Source organism: Mirounga angustirostris, unplaced genomic scaffold (assembly GCF_029215605.1).
Source record: "Mirounga angustirostris isolate CCGP_5_RB_7025 unplaced genomic scaffold, mMirAng1.0.hap1 SCAF_1, whole genome shotgun sequence".
Classification (NCBI taxonomy): domain Eukaryota; kingdom Metazoa; phylum Chordata; class Mammalia; order Carnivora; family Phocidae; genus Mirounga; species Mirounga angustirostris.
The window spans coordinates 160,565,511-160,583,884 of record NW_026991709.1 but is presented as its reverse complement, the minus strand read 5'-3'; the positions used below and the strand labels follow the sequence as shown (position 1 = coordinate 160,583,884).

At 57.6% G+C, this 18,374-nt stretch overlaps 1 protein-coding gene across 3 annotated transcripts in view; it reads right to left on the bottom strand.

Moving 5' to 3' along the window:
* Positions 1 to 446: 446 nt before the first annotated feature.
* The window catches only part of FBLN2 (fibulin 2), an 85,012-nt gene continuing 67,084 nt past the window's right edge, over positions 447 to 18,374 (bottom strand). For 2 of the 3 annotated variants that reach the window (XM_045904258.3, XM_045904259.3), the window contains 9 exons: positions 15,873 to 16,007; positions 13,667 to 13,804; positions 11,694 to 11,837; positions 11,438 to 11,566; positions 10,872 to 10,997; positions 8,683 to 8,799; positions 8,071 to 8,199; positions 3,406 to 3,529; positions 447 to 1,229 (listed from right to left, as the gene is read on the bottom strand). In XM_045904258.3, coding sequence (XP_045760214.1) covers positions 872 to 1,229; positions 3,406 to 3,529; positions 8,071 to 8,199; positions 8,683 to 8,799; positions 10,872 to 10,997; positions 11,438 to 11,566; positions 11,694 to 11,837; positions 13,667 to 13,804; positions 15,873 to 16,007 — 1,400 coding nt within the window. In that variant the 3' untranslated portion in view covers positions 447 to 871. The remainder of the gene's footprint in view (positions 1,230 to 3,405; positions 3,530 to 8,070; positions 8,200 to 8,682; positions 8,800 to 10,871; positions 10,998 to 11,437; positions 11,567 to 11,693; positions 11,838 to 13,666; positions 13,805 to 15,872; positions 16,008 to 18,374) is intronic. The other variant, XM_064591518.1, reaches the window with a different exon arrangement.

Genomic DNA, 18,374 nt, shown 5'->3' with positions numbered 1-18,374 from the left:
GTCCTCTGTCTGACCTGATGTTTTCAGGGCCCAGTGACCAGGACCAGGACTGCAGTCTCCAGATGAAATCCAGAGTGACAAACCCGTGGGGGGCCACCTCTGGGGAAGGAGGAGGAGGCAAAGTTGTAGTAAAATATGAGGAAAGGATCCCAAAGCTAGCACTGTTTACACTGTGATCCCTTCACCCCCAAGAAAAGAACTCCCGGGTGGGGGCTAATGCCTTGAATAAGACATCAAGGACCATCATGATCGACAAACCGGCCTGAGACATGCAGATACCAACATCTAACACAAACACTTTACAAAATAAGGGTGTTTTTCTTTTTTTCATTTTTTTTTTACTTTATAACCCTTTGGTACTATTTGAATATATTTTTTGCAATGTGTGCATACTACTTTTATAATTAAAAAACACTCAAAATGATTTTTTTTTTTTTAAAGTAAAGAGCTAATCACAGTGGAATATGAAATGGAATATCAGCTTTGGGGACAGGCCACTCAGTTAAGTCCAAACACCCCAACGTGGTCGCTGGGTTTCCAGTCTTCGGCCCTCTAACTCCACCCACGGAGCACCTACTGTGACCTTGAACTGCCCTCAAAGTCTAGGCACACTTCCTGTTGCTAAGCGCCCTCCGGCGGGGCGGGACACAGGAGAAGCCCAGGAATCCAGGAGGAAATGGGTCAGCAAAATTAAGTTAATTTACAGAGTTATAGTAAAACCCACCACCATAACCCGGCCCTGCATATGCTGCGTTCAGCGACCGCAGAATGGCGAGCGCCTGCAGGTGGCCCAGAGGTTGGCGCGGGGACACTGCGGAGGGATCCCGGGGTTCCGCGGCTGCCGCAGGGCGCTCGGGCAGGCACGTGTGCCTCACAGCGCGAAGGTGGTAAAGAAGATGTGCATCTTGGCCAGGAAGGTGGTGACGGAGCCCTGTCGCCAGAGCTTCATCTCCACGTCCAGGGCGAAGTCCCGGGGCTCGCGCACCAGCCGCTGCAGGTACACCACGCCCGTGTAGGCATTGAGCGGCCGCGTGCCGAAGTAGCCCTCCTCGTTGCCCTTGGTGATGGTCAGGGAGATGGTGTCGCCCGCGAAGACGGGCACCGGGCTGATGCGGAAGATGTGCGCCGGCACCAGGAGGCCTGTCTGGAAGTTGAGCTGGTAGTAGGTGATACGCGCCGGCGAGTTCTGGCACTCCATGAAGTCGTGGCACGTGGTGCGCTCGCACTTCCTGTGGGGGGCACGGGGGACGTGGTCAGCGGGCCCGGGGCGGGGGGGTGGCGGGGGGGGCGCTCCCACCCCTGACGGCCACCAGGCCCGGACATGGCGCAGGCCTCAGCGGCAGGCTCAGGGCCAAGTGGCCCGGCTCCGTCGCCAGCTCTATTCTGCTAAGTCGCCTTAACTCTCTGGGTCTCAGTTTCCTCATCTGTGAGGTGGGATAATAGCCTGTGGTCTCGCCCGTTGGTTGGGGTGAGTTAATGGGCATGCAGGGCTTCACACGGCGCCTGGGACGCTGTGTTAGCAGCCCTTAGCCACACGTTCCTCCCTGTCTTCTTCCTTCCTCCCTTCATTCTGACCCGCCTTCCTCCGTTTTGTTTTCACCTGCACACTTCCCATTTGCACAGATTCCCTGGGCATGGTGTTTTGATTGTTTCACCATTTTCCAAATTCCTTTTCTTCCATGACTGACTCTCCTTTGGAGCTGTCTCCATTTCTGACTCAGGGTAGCCTGCCCTTTCCCAGGGGAAGCCTCTCTGAGTACCAGGGCCGCTGGCCCACCTGGAGCTCCAAGTCACCCCCTCCCTAGGAAGCCTCGAGACTCGGCCATGCTACAGGACAATGACAATGAGGAGGGAACCTCCACCAAATCCCACAGGGGGTCTAAGAGCTTGATTTCTGAGCACAGCATCAATCTGTCCCTTCTTGGCTCTCAGAGCCACTGTCACCCCTACCTCATTAAGTCACTCTCCACAAGTTCACTGATTCCAAAATGGACGCTGCTTAGGCGTCAGGGCTCAGCAGCTCTAGAGGATCCTCTGAGCAGAGTCCCCACCTGGTGTACCACGGCAGCACAGGGCCACACGGGTGCCACGACGACAACCATGCCACCAGCAACGAGTGGAAGTGACACGGTGCTTACGTCACGCCATGCACCGTGCCAAGCCCATGCATCCCTTTACTCATCTCGTGCGCACACCCACCCCAGGCTGGTGCTGCTCTCACCCCCATGTTCCAGACGGGGCAGCTAAGACCCAGAGAAGGGAGGACCTGTCCAGGTCACCTAGACACACTCCCCTAAATGTCCCGACATGCATGCACATGGACGTCAGAGGGTATGTGACAGTGAAACAGGGCAATGTGCCACAGGGCAGCCATGAGGTAGAAGCAGCAAGCCGGGCCCAGCTGAGCACATGTGTGACCGCAGAGTCACCAGCACCTCGTGCCAGCGTAAAAGGGAAGGTGAGCGCCCTCCGAGGCCGTCACATCCAGCTGGGGGCAGGGGCAAGAGCTTTTGCTTGACCCACTTTTGTTATGGAAATATTTTTATAAGCACGTGTCCCATTTGCAATTATAAAAACATGAGTATGGAAAATACCTTACAAAGTAAAATAAAGTGGAAGACAACTGAATTATAGGAAACACGAAAGTGCTTTATGAAAAAGTATGTTTAGTAAAGGACAGGAAATACGGCAAAATGCCAAGAAGTGATCAGTAAGAAGTGTGGTCACCGGTCTGTAGGATGGTCCTGGGTGTCCCACCTCCTGGTGGCCACACCTTGTGTGGTCAGGGTATCCTCAGGGTACCCCCCACCTCTCGCAGTGCTGGACTGTGTGCCCGTGACACAGTGTGTCACTTCTAACGTTAGGTTAGGTTACAAAGGACTGTCACCTGCTCTCCTGATGACCCATGCCAGGGAAGCCACATCACCAGCAGCCTCACGGAGAGGCCCCCATGGCAAGGAGCCTGCTGCCCAGAGCCACGTGGCTGAGTGACAGGGTCCTGCAGCCCCACTCGAGCCTTCAGATGACATGTCTCCAGGAGACTTGAAGCCAGAACCACCCAGCTAAGCTGCTCCCAGCTTCCTGACCCTCCAAACCACAGGGGGATAATAACTGGTTGTCATGGAAAGGTGCTACGTGTTGGGATAACGTGTTACACAACAATCGCTAGCTAGTATATTGTGTGTGTGTGCGCGTGGAAGGAGGGAAGGGGATGGAGATTTTCTGTGAGTTGTCTTCCCTTTGTTCCCTTTGCTCTAAGCTTTCTGCAAGGTGCTTTTATTTGTACCCTGTGTGATCAGACCACAGACCCAGCCGTGTGGACCTGTGAAGAGCAGGAGGGGTGAAGACTGGCAGCCCAAGAGGGGTGCAGGGGTCCCTGGCCCAAGGCCGGGCAGGGGTACTCACGTTTCGGAGACCCGGACGTAGTTTGGAGGGCACTCGAAGCGCAGGCAGCGGAAGCTGCCCCGGATGTTATGGCAGGTCTCGGCCTCAGAGCAGTTGTGGGTGCCCAGTGCACACTCGTCCAGGTCTGGGGGGGTAGAAGAGGAGGGTGATGATGGGGACCCCTCAGCTGGGGGCATTCGTCCAAACCACCACAGCCCACGCTGGAGGCCTGGGTCTCAGGGCAGCTGGTCCTGGCTGCAAGCACACAGCTCCCCACCACCCTCCACCACACACACCCACCTTGTCCACTCCACACCCAGCAGCTGAGGACCTCGCTTTAAAATAAATCATCTGTGTCCCCTGAAGGCTTCCCACGCTCCCAGAATAAAAGCCGAGTCCCTTCATGCACACCCCTCTGGCCCTTCTCTGAGCTCCTCTCCTTCCACTTGGGCTGCAGCCTGTTGGATGTCTCTGCGCTGCTCCAACACCCCGATGCCCATCCCACCCCAGGGGCTTTGCACATGCTGTTTCTGCTACTGAAACACTTTCCCCACATCTTCCCATGGCTGGCTTCTTCTCATCTTTTAGGTCTCAGCTCAGGGTCACCCCCTGCAGGACGCCCTCCCTGACCACCCTACAGTGGTCCCCCTCCCATTTTATTCTCCTTCTACTGCCTGTCCTGCTTGGAAACACACGCTACTTCGTATGTCTGTTCTGTGTCCAACCTCCCCTTCCTCAGTGTGAGCTCCAGAAGGGCAGGATGTGTGTCTTTCTTGGTCCCGTGGTGTCCCCAGCAACTAGCGGAGTGCCTGGCACAGAGCAGGTGCCCCACACATACTGCTGGATGGAAGTGTCAGACCCATCACTTGTAAGTACGGACTCTGAGATGCGCAGCTACGAATGCCCCCCAAAGCTGCGCAGACCTGCTCCCACCTCCTGTGCACGCTCACACAGACAGGCATGAGGTTAAGCACGCCCCTATGCTCAAGCATACGCACCCAGGTACACAGAATCACAGACATAAACGGATGCTGACACACACCCACACACACACACAGAGACATATAGGTAAGAATCTGACAGAAGCTCAGAGAAGCAAACTTGGGGCGTGTTCGTGCACAGGCAACCTGCAAGACAAGTAAGATCAAATAAATGGGTTCCACAGACCCTTTCCGTGAAGACTAGCGGCTCAGCTGAGGGAGGCGCCAGGGGCCGTTGCTGGGGTGAGGTGGGGCAGAGCCTATCAGGAGCTTCCCTGGGAGGCTTCTGGTTTCTTGCTCCAATCCTCCACACTGATCCAGTTTAGGGGTTTCTCCTCACTCAATCCTCATGCCAGGCCTGTAGGGTGAGGGCCACAGGCCTCCCCGGACACAGGAGGGAACTGAGGCCCAGAGAGGGGCACAGGCTCGCTCAAGGTCACACAGCGGTCAGCAGGCAGCTAGGGCTGGAAGCCAGGGACCCAGTCCCGATGCCACACGGACTCCTTAGAAGAGCAGCGTGACAGGAACGCCAGGAAAGTTGTAACAACAGAAGCCAACTGCATCCCAAGTCTACGCCTGATGTCCATCCGATGCTCGGGGCCCTCTCCGCTCATTAACTCATTTGTCCTCACAACCCCACGAGGCAGGAACGGTGTCACTTCCCATCCTCACATGCTGACTCCAGGCAGTTGGCCACCACCCTCTGTGGCGACAGACCAGCTGACATTCATTCACCTCTCCAAGCCCCCCTCCCTTTCCTCCTCTGCAAACTGGGTCATGATCCCGATTTCCCAGGGTGGCACAGAGGCGAGTGGGAGAAAACAGGGCAGGAGCCAGTGGGGCCAGGATGGGCGCGGTTATTGTCCTGATGGTTCATTAACTGAATCCACATGAAGGGAGGGCCCCTGCTCTTCCCCCTCTGGCCCCAGTGATACTAAGGCTGCCCACACTGGTGAGCAGGAAGTCCTGCCCCTGATCCTGGGCAGGGGTGTGGCGGGAATGGGGAGGGAGCTGCTTCTTGCTGTCTGCCGGCCCAGTGCTGTAGTAGGAGGGAGGAGAGCCAAGGGTCAGCACCCCTGTAGCCTGGCCTCACCATGCTGTCACAGGACTTCCCTATGACCCCAGAGTCCTCGCCCCTTGTGTCTGTGGCATCCTCATCCCTGGAGCCTCTCTTGGAGAGGTCAGGCCAAAGGGAGAGCTGGACAAGGCCATATCCTCAGGGGTGTCACTGCAGCCCCAGCTGAGACAGCCAAGTGCCACCCACAACCCAGATGGGGGAGGAATAGGGGACAAAGTCAGTGCTCAGATTAATAGCGTTGCTAAGAGCTAGCCCATTGTGAGTGGACTGCTGATAAGGGCTTTACATATATTCAAAACAAAACAAAGGCAGAATTCAAGGTTATTTTCCGCATGACCTTAACTCCTATTATATCGTATATATACATACTGTATGTATGTTGGCATAACAAGGTACTGGGAAAAGATGCATCCAAGTATCAGCAGAACTTGCCGCTCGGTTCAGTCGAGGGGTTGAGCGTTCAAGAAGCACCTGCTACGCGCTGGACGCTGCCCTGTGTGCTGATGAATGAGGGTCATGGCCCTGCCTGCACGGAGTATGTATTCTAGGAGACACTGCCAAGTCTCAATTCCTTCACGTTTTTCTGTCCCCACTTTTTTTTTTTTAACCACTGAAGAGGGGCAGGATTTACTGTGACATGTTAACCAGAACCCTCTGTTCTCCCACGGCTGTCCTCCCATCCTCCCGTTGGAGCCACGAGACCTCCGTGGTTGGCCTGAGTCAGAACAGGACCACGGAGCACAGAGAGGGCCACCACTTAGCTCTGAAGGTCAGCGGCTGCAGACGTGGGCACCACAGGTGACTCAGGAAGTGGACACGACCAGGCAGAACCACCCTGCCCGCGCTCTGTCCTTGACCACCCTGTGACAGCGCAGAGACTTTTCCAGCAAGACAGTGTGGAGGGGCAGCAAAGGCATCACATGTACCTCGCTCTCGCCTGACCTCCTGATGGGGGCTGCAGCAGGAACTGGAGAGAGGGGACCTGGGCCTCGCGGGGGGGGCACCCCTGGGAGGAGGATGCAGTGACCAGGGATGGGGGCAAGCACAAGCAGCTGCAGGGGCCACAGCCAGAGATGGGTGCTGAGGGTCAGATGCACCAGGGCCAGTGAGAGCAGCCGTGCACCCGGGCCCAGGGAGCCCTCTCTGGTGGCAACAGAGACGCTGTCAGCTGGCCAGGCAGCCCACAGACCCCAGCGGACATGGGCTGGGGAGAGACCATCCCGGACTCGAACAGGTTTTCAAGAGCAAAGTCACTGCAGGGTCTGACTGGACTTCTGAGAAGGGACCCCACCTGTGTTCTGCCATCAAGTGGAACAGAGCCTTGTTCTCTAAAATGAAATCCTATTCTAGGAACATAAAGCCATGTGTCCCATACAACTCAGCTGATGGAGGGCAAAATCCTTACCTTTGATGGAGCCCATACTTACTCTTTTTTAAACTAAAAAGCAGAGGGCTTTGCAGCCAGGGAGGTCAGCTTCTGTGAGCCTACCAGGCCTCCACGACCATGATTTACCTACCCTCACTTGGGGTTTTTTATTTTTTCTTTACATCAACCTATGGTAAAGAATCCTTTTGCATTAGACTAAGTATACATATATGGACTGGAACAGTCTGCACAGGTATGGTGCTCCCTGATCTACTCTGTCCACTGCACCCTAGCTGATCCTATATTTTGTTCTTCACTAATTAAAAAAAAAAACAAAACCCCAAAACCAGCCAGCTGAGATCTACCAAAATGATCTCAGGACCCATTTACAGGTAGCAACCACCAGGCTGAACGACACTGGTCTAACTCTGTACCCTGCCCAGGACCGATTCTGACCCCTGGGCCTGTAGGAATACGAGTGCCTGCCTTGGTGGACCAAAGCTGCAACCCAGGGGACTCTGTATTCTTAGCCCCACCACCCAGGGAAGAGTCAGTCACGCAGGCCAAGAGGAGGGCAGGCGGGCTGCGCTGTGAAGCCCTGAGTGGTCACTTCTTGTGTGGGGGGGAGGGGAGGGCGCGGATATTCCTGTGTCCTGCCCAAGTGAATTCTAGACCCCTCCACCTTCCCCGGGTGGCTTGCCAGGCCTAGAATTTGGTGGCCTCAGTAAGTCCCAATGGAACTGAACTTAGTATCGTGACTCCCCAGCATAGAAGGAAGATTAGACGTCACAGAACCCGGTCTCCATCCAGGAAAGTAGTTGCAAACTGCAAAAATAGGTGACTGCCTAGCCAGTTTGTATGCCCTTAGTGATGGGAAGCCCCGTGCAGCCCTACCCAGCTCTACACAGCTCTGGCTGGGACAATGTCTTTCTGCATGCAAGGTTAGCAGATGCAGTGCTTGGGGACAGACCCTGGGACCCCGGAGACCTCCTCAGGTTCTCCACTGGACAGGTCTCCTTTTAGGATCCACCCCTCAGGATCCCTGTCCCTCTCCTAGGAGAGGGCTCACAGCTGAGCCCAGGCTGAGTCAAACAGCAGAAAGACTGTCTCCTTCTTCAACCCAGGCACAGACCTTGGTTAATATACCCACTAGGGGCATCGGCCATTCCATGTTTGTGTCGTAGGTGTCAGAGTTCCAATCACACAGCGAGCTGCTCAGAGCCTGCCCGAGACTCTGGTGGGGCAGGGTCCTCCTTGCTTACCCTTGCAGGACCTCCCATTGGCCGTCATGGTGTAGCCCCGCTCTGGGCACGCACACTGGTAGCTCCCTGGCACGTTGACACAGCGGAAGGTACAGAGGATGCCGGCACCTTGAGCACACTCGTCAATGTCTGTCAGAAAGAGGTTCGGCCCCTGGTGAACCCCTTGTCCCCACAGGGCCCAGCCGCGGACAGTCATGCCAGCCCTGCCGCAGCCCTGGAGCCTAGGGGCCCATTTCAACGATGAGGACGACAGGGCTCAGAGAGGGGAACAGAGTTGCCAATGGCCACACAGCAAAAGAGAACTCCCATTCCAGTGCTCACTCCATGATTCCTACTAGCAGTGCAGGGCCCATAAGGTATCAGACACAGGCCTGGACAAGGTATGTAACCTCACCCTTCATCCCGCTGAGGCCAGGACCATCACCTCCACCTTACAGAGGAGGAGCCTAAGGTCACACAGCCAAGGACATCGCAGGGCTGGGAATCCAGTTCTAACATGAGGCTGAAGCCTCTGTGTGTCCTGTGTCCGTGGCCCAGCAGGGAGTCTCTGGGAAGCGGGCACACGGGCAAGGGGTGCCTCTCGGGCAGGGGGCCCCTGGGCAGAGGACTTGCCTGTGCAGGTGTGCCCGTCCTCGGCCAGCTGGTAGCCTTGGCGACAGTAGCACTGGTAGGAGCCATAGATGTTGGTGCACTCCTGGCTGCAGCGCCGGGCCTCACATTCGTTCACATCTGTGGGGACACTGGCCTGTGGTCAGGGCAGAGGCCTCCCAGCCCAGCGGCGAGGGCTGAGGTCCCAGCTTACTTAGAGCCGTATCTTGGGAAGCCATTCGTTCCAGCCTCTCTTAAGGGCCAGTGGGGAATTAGAGGCCCAGAAAAGGGCAAGGAGCCCACCTGGGCCATGCAGCTGGGGCAGGGCCAGGGCTGGAGCTTGCTGGTGGGGTCTCGGCCTGCTGCCTGGAGGAGGCAGCCCCAGATCGGGCTCAGATCTCCCCAGTGGGGAGCTAGATGCTGCCCCGTTGAGAGGCCATAACAGCTGGTAGAGATGGCTCTGGGAGGCATCATCTAGGTGCTAATAAGGACCCCCTCAAGCTCTGGGGCCTCACCAGCCTGCCCTGATCCTCACGCCTGGCTCTGCATGGGGCTGGGGGCGGGAGGAACCAGAGCTGCACGTGTGGGCACATGAGCCAAACGGTGTGCGAGTACGTGAGGGGAAGGTCAACTCATGGCTCAGATGGAACATCCACTGGGCTCTGAGCTCGGCGAGGGCTGGCACTTGGCTTTCCCTCATCCAACCAAGAAATGCTGAGCTGTTACAATGTGCCGGGCCTGTGCTGAATTTGGGGACTTAGCCACGAACAAGACAAAATCTCCACCTCGTGGAGCTGCCGTTGCCATGTGTGTTGGGAAAGGAGGGGGAGGGCTAATTGAATGAGTCAAATAACTAGTACGTCCAAGGAGCAAGCACTGTGGGGAAAGAGTAGAGAGGGGACAGAGAGAGTGTCTGGGAGGCTGCAGCTCTGTAGTCATGTGGGCAACTGGGGGAAGCGTTCCAGGCAGAAAGCACAGCAAGAGCAAAGGCCCTATGGTGAGAGTGTGCCTCGTGACCTCGAGGACAGCAAGGAGGCCAGTGTGGTCAGAGCAGAGGGGGCCAGGGGAGAGGAGCAGGGGAAGTGGGTCACACAGGGCTTGGTGGGCCGCCGTCTGACTCACGTCCAGATCCCCCTCAGAATTTCCCAACACACGTGGCGTTCACATAAAATGAGCCATCATCTTCTCTACTGGGCTCTGAGCTTCTGGCGCCAGGGGCCACACTGGCTTCATCTCTGGGTCTCTGACCTCCAGCCACAGAGGGTGCAGAGAAGCTGCCTGAAGCAGGGATGATGGCAGCAAAGGCAGAAGGGCCAAGAAGCGAGTGAATGAGCCACACCATTCGAGACCCATGCCCGCAGCTCGCTGCACCCAGCCTGGCCTGGAGGAGGGGCTCACAGGTGATCAGAACACAGACGAAGGAATGAATGTGGCGAGGTCTATTCTGGGGGGCCCTCCATATGCCCTCTGAGGCAGCCGGTCCTGGTCATACTGCCCTGCCCCTGGGCTGGTGCTGTCCCATGGGAGGGCCAGCTCAGGGGTCTCCGCAGGCTCCCCTCCCCAGGAGGGAAGTAAAGAAAGCACCTCCAGGCTAGGTGGGGCTAGAGACCCACATCCTCTTCCCTCACCTACCCCCTGACCCGTGGGCAGGGCCCAGCCCATTCATATGCTTGGTGTAACTCACGGTGTGTTTTTTAGAAGTTTAAATCTATCGTAACATGTAAAAACCAGCAGCTTTTACTTAGAGAGCTACATTTCTAGCAACTGAAAAACCAAGATCGGCTCAGCCTGGACTGTCACTGCTGGGCAGGACCATCTCCAGGTGCTGTGTGGCTGCCACTCCCTCTTGATGACCACTGGGCTCTCCAGCTGGCCTGAGCCTGATGTCATGTTTCACTCGCTTCTGTTCCTTGCCTGGACCCCCGGGCTGTGCAATCATGACCAGGATCAGAACCGACTAAGGGGCCGAGGCTGGGCTGTCATCCCTGCCTGAAAGGAGCTCCTGTGTGGGGGTGCAGACGATGGAGAAACCCAGCCCCTCTGGTGTGAGATGGCCGGACCCTGGGCCCTCTGGGAGGGCTTCGGCAGAGGTAGAGAAGCGGTGTGAGGTAGGGATGGGGCCGGGGAAGGTATGAAGCTGGGGGCTGGCAGGGCTTTGGGCTTTTTACATGGTGGGGGCCTCTGTGCGGGGTCAGAGGTCGGGTCAGCAGTACCTTCACAGCGCTTGCCATCTGCAGCCAGCAGGAAGCCGATGGCACAGGAACAGCGGTAGGAACCCAGCGTGTTCTCACACGTGTGCTGGCACAGGCGGCCCGGCGAGGTCCAGCACTCGTTCACGTCTGCGGGCGGGCGGGCGGCAGGCAGGGGGTGGGCGGCCCGCAGGGAGGGCAGAAGGGGCCTGGGAGCCAGCTCCCTCCACCCCCAGGTAGAAGCGGGGTTGGGTGAGGACGGGGACACAGAGACCCACAGGGAGAGACAGGGAGGAACCTGGACAGGGAACAGGAGAGGCAACAAGACCAGGGGCCGGGGAGAAACGCAGCAGGAGTGTTGGAAGGAGGCTGGAGGCAGAGACAGAGGGACGGACAGACACGGCGAGAGGCAAGAAAGGAGGGTGACGGCCATGCTGAGAGGAGCAGAGGAGACCAGAGCCAAGAGGAGCAGCAGAGCAAGGCGGAGGACAGGGCCGCAGGAAGGAGGAGGAGGCTTGAGGGCTGGCCCGGCGCAGGGCCGGGGCAGGTGGGCGCCACAGAGGGGTTCCCGGCCACCAGGGCCCACCTACCGACACAGGCCCGACCGAAGGCGTCCCGCTGGAAGCCGGGTTTGCAGTCACAGTGGTAGGAGCCAGGGAGGTTGAGGCACACCTGGCCCTCGCCGCACTGGTGCACCCCCGTCTCACACTCATTCACGTCTGCCAGGGAAGGCGAGCAGGGCACCCTGAGGCCCAGGCTCCCCCTCGGCCAGGGCCGCCCACGGGCCGAGGAGCCCAGGAAGCCCCAGGCTGGGTGGAAGGCAGGCAGGGAGGTGCTGGGCCTCACCCACACACTTGGTCCCATCCTGGTTGGCGTGGTAGCCACGCCCACAGAGCAGCGGGTTCCTCTGGCACGTGTAGGAGCCCACGGTGTTGATGCAGCTAAAACCTGGCCGACACGGCTCAGCCAGCGACGTGCACTCGTTGATGTCTGCAGAAGGGATGGAGGTGACAGGGAGCCTGGCACGGCCCCTCCCCGCATCCTGGCTTCTGAGTCCAGGGCCACACCCAGAGGTGGCCATTTTGGGGATCCAGATCAGCCTTGGACAGGGCTGTGGGATGAGAGTGTCCCCCTCCTGTGTCCTATGACCCCAGGGCCTTCTCCTCCAAGAACCTAAGCACCTGCCGAGCTCTTCCTACATTAGTCTCACAGCTGCCCTGATGAGGCGGTTAAAGGCAGTGGCCCCCCTAGAACTTGAAGCTGAGTTCTAGGGTAACTACAGTAAGTCACGCCCCTGCTCTGGCTCTTCCTGCCAACCTGTCAAGCTCATCCTCCATCTCTCCCTCACACTTTGCCCCAGCCTCACTGGCCTCATCATCTCAAGATGCCCCCAGCCCACCACAGGGCCTTGGCGTATGCTGTCCCCCCTTCTCAGGCACACACTGCCCTCTGATATTTGCATGGCTGGCTCCCTCTCTTGCTCAGGTCCCTGCCCCAATGTCACCTCCTCAGGGAGGCCCCCAACCATTCTAGGTAGATGAGCCCCCCTTTAAGATTCCATCCCCTACTTGTTTTATTATTTATCAAAGCACCTTTGAATAACTGCCACTTCTATAAATGTGTTTGCTTAGTCCCTCCTCCTCCAAGATGTCTCAGTGAAGTGCTATAACTCCCTGACATCTAGAACCAGGCACATAGTAAGTGCTCTGAAAACACTGTCAATGAATGAATCACTGAAGAACTGCTGGCATTTGGGCAGACCCCCACCCCCACATTTCCCTGACCCTGGCTGAGGATCGCAGGGACCCTCTCGTGCCCACAGCCCTCGTGCCACTGCCAGAGTCACATGGTGAGGAGCTGTTAAGGGGTATCCCAGAAACAGCTCCAGCTCCCAGAATGGCTAGAGGGACCCCCCCAGAGTCTTGAGAAAGGCTTCAGATAAAGCCAACACTCCTCTTGTCCCTAAGTGTCTCCCCTGTAAGATGGAGACACCTGTCCCACCAGCTGCCCGCGTGAGGGAAGGGTGTGCGATGGAAGCTGTTTCTAACACACCCCAGTTTCTGTCCACAGCCAGCGGCTGGCCTTGCACACCTGCCTGTCTTTCCACCTCTCCTGCATCTTTCACCTGCCTCCCCCCCCACCACACACAGGGTTGAGCGCCGCCTTGACCATGCCTGCTGCAGATGCCGTCAGTCCCGCAGGGGCTCTGGCGCCCCGCCTCTGGACCCGACATCATCAGCAGCTCCGGGAAGGTGAGGCTGCAGGCCAGCAGTGTTGTGGAAGGAGGTAAAGAGAGGTGGGGAGAGTGTGAGATCTCAGACCCACGCGAGGACAACTAGGCCACCATGTGCCAAACTGCAGGTCTTGACCCATGAGTGTGGAATGAGCTCGACCCCATATGTCTCACTAACATTATCTGCAAATAGAAATTTTAGCTAGGATCCCATGTAGTAGGGTAACGTTTTGTGGAATCTCTGTTCCAGCTGTGTGTGTGTGTGTGTGTGTGTACCAGGTCAAGATATAAAGATATTTTGCGGAATCTCTGTTCCAGCTGTGTGTGTGTGTGTATGTGTGTGTACCAGGTCAAGATATAAAGATATTCCTTACTGCTAGCTTGGTTAAAAACCTCTGATAGACATTCATACCATCCAATCCCAGAGAAGGGTAAACTGAGGCCACAAGTGTAGGAACTCAGCCAAGGTCAGACAGGTCAGGATTTCAAGAGTTCTGTTTCGCAAGTGCATCCCGGGGCCAGGTCCCAGCGAGCCCTCCCAGAGCCCCCCCGGCCAGCGGCCACAGCCCCCGCAGCCCCTGCTCACCCACACAGTTGCCCTCGGGGTCCTGCAGGAAGCCCTCCATGCAGCGCTGGCGCGCCTGGCAGTAGAAGGAACCCTTGGTGTTCTGGCACGTGAAGCCTGCCTGGCAGTTGTGTGTGCCCAGCTCACACTCGTCCACATCTGCCACACAGAGACGGGGTGTCAGGGGCCGGTGGGCTGGCAGGCCCCTGCCCCCACACCCCACCGTGACCTTGACAGTTGCAAAGGTCTCCTCCATCATGGGAGGGCAGCAGAGCAAGTTCGCTGCTGGGACCCAGGCCAGTAGTAATGATGCTGTCACCACAGTGCCTGAGCATCTCTGCGGTACCAGGCACCTTGCCCGGCACGCTGACGGGGCTTTCTTTACCTGGTACTCCCAACAACCCAGCAAGTAGGGGCTACGACAAACGCCTTCTTAAACAGGGGGGATGGAGGCACGAACATGGCTGACGGCTCGGGGATCCTGGGCTGGGGCCTGCTCCAGGGTCTGTGCTCCCGGGGCAGGCAGAAATGAGGACGAGGGCCCAAGTCCCCCAGGGCCTGTGTCCAGCCTTCTCGGGAGGTGGCACTGAGGGGGAAGCTGCCAGATCTGGAAGGCACCGCTGTTCCCACCTGCTCTGTGGCATGGAGTAAGTCCCTGAGGGCCCCTGACCTCCATGCAGCACCCCACAGTTTACAAAGTGCTGGCTGAGCCCTCCCTCAGCCCTCCTGCAGCAGGTACAGCTGGCCTTTCTGACAGACGAGGAAACCGAGACAGGATGCAGAAAGGTGACGTATAGGGAGTCCACGGCAGGGCAGACACTCACTCAGTGTCGCTGACTGCCAGACCAAGGCCTGTGTGTCTGTCTGTCTGCAGTCCTTCCACCTGTCCTTCCCTCCATCCCTCCCCTGTCTGGTTTCCACGGCTTCCACCACTGTTCCACAGCAGCCTGGTCTCTGCGAGGCCCTGTGCTGGGTTTCGGGCACCCAAACGTGGACCGGGTGTGGCCCCTGTCCCAGGACCATGCCTGAGGAGGCAGCCCCTCCGCAGCCGCTCTGGTCTAAGGAGGTGGCAGCCAGCACCCGAGATGACAGAGGGGCAGGGGGTGTGGGACACGTCCAGGGAGGTGGCGCCCCTCCCCAGGTGTCAGAGTCTGCAGAGGGGGGCTGGCCCCGGATCTGTGTGTGCCCATGTGTGTGCCGAGGGCTCATCTCTCCTCCCAGCTCACTCCACCCAGGCTCAGGGCCCAACGTGGGGCTTGCTAATCCACCTCCGTGAGCTCATGCCCAACCTCAGGTCACTTTTCATCCAGTTTCCAGGGTTTGCAACACTTGAGTGCTTCTGTGGGTCTTACCTCTTTGGTGACATTCTTCTGGACATTTTTAGTTAAAAATGTTAAGACTCCAAACCTCCTCCCTGATGGGACCTACCAACCCTGTCCCACTTCTTGCACACTCCCAGCCTGCCTTTACCCCTGAGACTTTCTGTTCTTTGGCCACACCAAGATCTCTCCCTTCTCCAAAGCCCTCATACTTGCTGTTCCCTCTGCCTGCCTAGAGCCTCCTCCCCCAGAGCTTCTCATTCTGCAGGTCTGGATTCCTGGGACCTCACCTCCAGGGGGGCCTCCTTGGAGCTCCACCTAAAGTAACACCCAGCCCACAGCCACTCCTGCCCTCCCCGTTTGCTTGGGTGGCCCGTCTCCCTCATCAGGAGGTGGGGGCAAGGACACCGTACCCCAGCCCATATCCTGCCATTTAGAACACTGCCAGGCACATAAAAGCAGCGCAAGAAGTTATCTGTTGAAATGGTTCCACGATAATTCCCCCTCTTCTTAGTAGGCTAGAATTTTCCAGTGAAAGGCACACAAGTGGCACACGAGAGCTCTGTGGAGCTCTACCCCCCAGTGTACAAACAGGGGGACTGAGGCATGCTGAGGCAATCACTTGACACCCCCCAGAAGCACATTATGGCCTCCCCCCACCAGCCTCAGATGCCCCACTCTGCCCCAAACACCATCATCTTTGAGGTCTTCCCACAGGCAAGAAACCCCAGTGCTTGGAGCTTGCTGGAGGGAGAAGGCTCTGGTCAGGCCATGGGCTGGTCAAGGGGCAGGGTGGGAGCGGGACAGGATAGGTCAGGGTGGGACAGGAGGTGGGGTGAGGGCGGGGCAGGGGGTGGGGCAAGAGGCAGAGCACATCAGGGGCGGGGCCTCCAGCCCGCCCTCCTCACCTGCGCACTCGTCATCCTTGAGGGCGTAGCCAGGCTCACAGGTGAGAGCCTTGTAGCAGTGGAAGGAACCCACAGTGTTCACGCAGTGCTCGCCCCGGCTGCACGAGTGCAGGTCCGTCACACACTCGTTGATGTCTGCAGGGAGAGCGGGGCCGTCAGAGGCTGCAGGGTGGTGCCAGGACCTCGGGCCCGGCACAGCCAGCCCTGCCCTCAAGACCTCAAGGTGCCCACCACCCAGAGAGCCCCACGAGGTTGATGTGCACCTGTCTATGCAGCTGTTCATTCAACAAAGATTTATCAAGCGTCTGCTGTGCCAACAAGCATTGCTCTTGGCACCGGAGTACATCCAATGGTGAACAAGACAGACAAATCCCTGCCGGGGCCGACACAAATAAATAAGCATCAAGTAGGGAGGGTGGTGGTCATGAGTGTCATGGAAAAGCCAGAGCAGGGTGAAGGGAATGAGGAATAGAGAGGGCAGCAGGGAAGTCCGGGGGATCCTCAGACAGGAGGCCATTTGAGCAAGCATGTGAAGGGCTGACAGAATGAGTCAAGCAGATATTCCAGGCAGAGGGGACAATGGATGCCAGGGTCCTGAGGGAGCCCCCAGGCAGACTCAGAACTGGCCAGCAGGGGGTTTGGCTGCAGGGGAGAGAAGAGAAGAGAGTGTTTGTAGATGCAGAGGGAGGTGGGAGCCATAGAGGCTGTTAGAATGGGAGATGGATGACGGGGCTTGGACCACCACCCATGGAGGCGAGGAGAAGCAAGTCAGGTCTGGAAATGCTGTGAAGGTAGAGCCGAGAGGATCTCCTGATGGATGAGCCAGAGGTGAGCGAGAAAGAGGAGCCGAGAGGTGTACAGAGCTTTCTGGCTGAGCGGCTGGACAGGCGAGGGTGCCAGCCTGGGATGGGGACGGCTGCGAGGATCAGGCCAGCAGGGAAGGCTGGGAACCCCACCGACACACTGAGTTTGAGTGTCAAGAGGCAGCCAGCCACGCATGTGAGTTCATGGAAGGGATCTGAGTAGAGACACTAACTGGGGAGTCGTCAGGGGCTGAGGTCCCCTAGGGGACAGGACATAGAGAAGAGGCCAAGAGCAGACTTGGGATGAGCAACTGGGAAGGGGAGAAGCCCACAAAGGTGAGAGAAGGGAGGGTGGGAGAACCTGCCCCAGGTTCTGGTGCTAAGGATGAGCATGAGCGGATGACCGGCCACGTGCTGGCCACCCCCACACTCCACCTGGCAGGGAGGCGCAACAATCCTTCACTGATGCATTCATCCCTTGGACACACATTAGCCAGCCCCTATTCTGTGCCAGGCCTAGCCGGCCAAGCGGGAAGGTCGCCACAGCGCCCGCCCTCAAGGAACTGCCTGCCTGGCGTGGGGACGGGACAGGGAAGGTAGAGATGCTGGGGAGAAAAGCTGCTGTCTCGGAGCCTCGGACTGTCAGAGCCGCTTCTCAGGGCCGGTGACCTGGGACCTACATCTACGAGGATGATGGAGACCAGGTGGAGAGGTGGGGTGCAGGGCTGTGGGGAAAGACCCCCTTCCAAACTCACAGGTGACCAAAGGGCATGCAGGCCAGGCTGACCCTGACTCTGGGAGCAGAGGGGATGGGGAGGTGGGAAAGGGAGAGTTTCAGGCCAGCAGTTTCCGGGGAAGGCTTGGCTGCACAAGATAAAGACTTCTGATTCCCAGGATGGAGTGACAGGGAGAGATGCTCCCACGACCCCAGAAAGGCCACAGCTCCACAGCCCCAACAGCCTGGGAGGAACCACAGTAATAAGTAACAGCAGCCGACACTAACTGAGGTTCGCTAGAGGTCTGGCCATTTACAGATGCCATTTCACAAACGAAGTGACTTGACTGGACCGAAGTCACACAGCCTGCACATGGCAGCAGCAAGAAGGGAACCCAGAGCACCCAGCCCAGAGCCGTACTCTTTCAACGCTGCTGCGGGATGGGCCCCAGAACCTGGGACTGCTTCCTTCCCATCATCTAGCAGAACAGCTCACCTGCAACACTTTTCCCAGGGGCCAAAATGGCCCTCAAAGGGCAGGGCACAAAAGACAAACTGCAGAAGTCATACATCCATTAGAAGTCTTCTGGACTTGGCTCCACCCTATCCCACTTCGGCTTACATACCTTCGGTGATGGGGAGCTCATTACCTATGCAGGCTGCTTCAGTGTAACCCATTTGTTGAATCATAACAATGACATCAAATATTCTTTATGTGGACTAACTCAATCTCCACGGTGATGAAAGCAGGTGTGATTACTATGTTATTTCACAGATGGGGAAACTGAGGCTGAGAGGCTAATGGACTCGTCTAAGGTCTTGCAACTAGAAAACGGCAGAGCCAGGCTTTGAACCCAGGCAGTCTGGCTGCAGAGGGCACTCTTCACCCAGGTGCAAGTCTCTCATCGCACCAGCCAGGGTTCACAGCCGAGCCTGGAGCTAGCAGATGAACCACAGGAGACATCGGTACTTGTCTGTGCATGA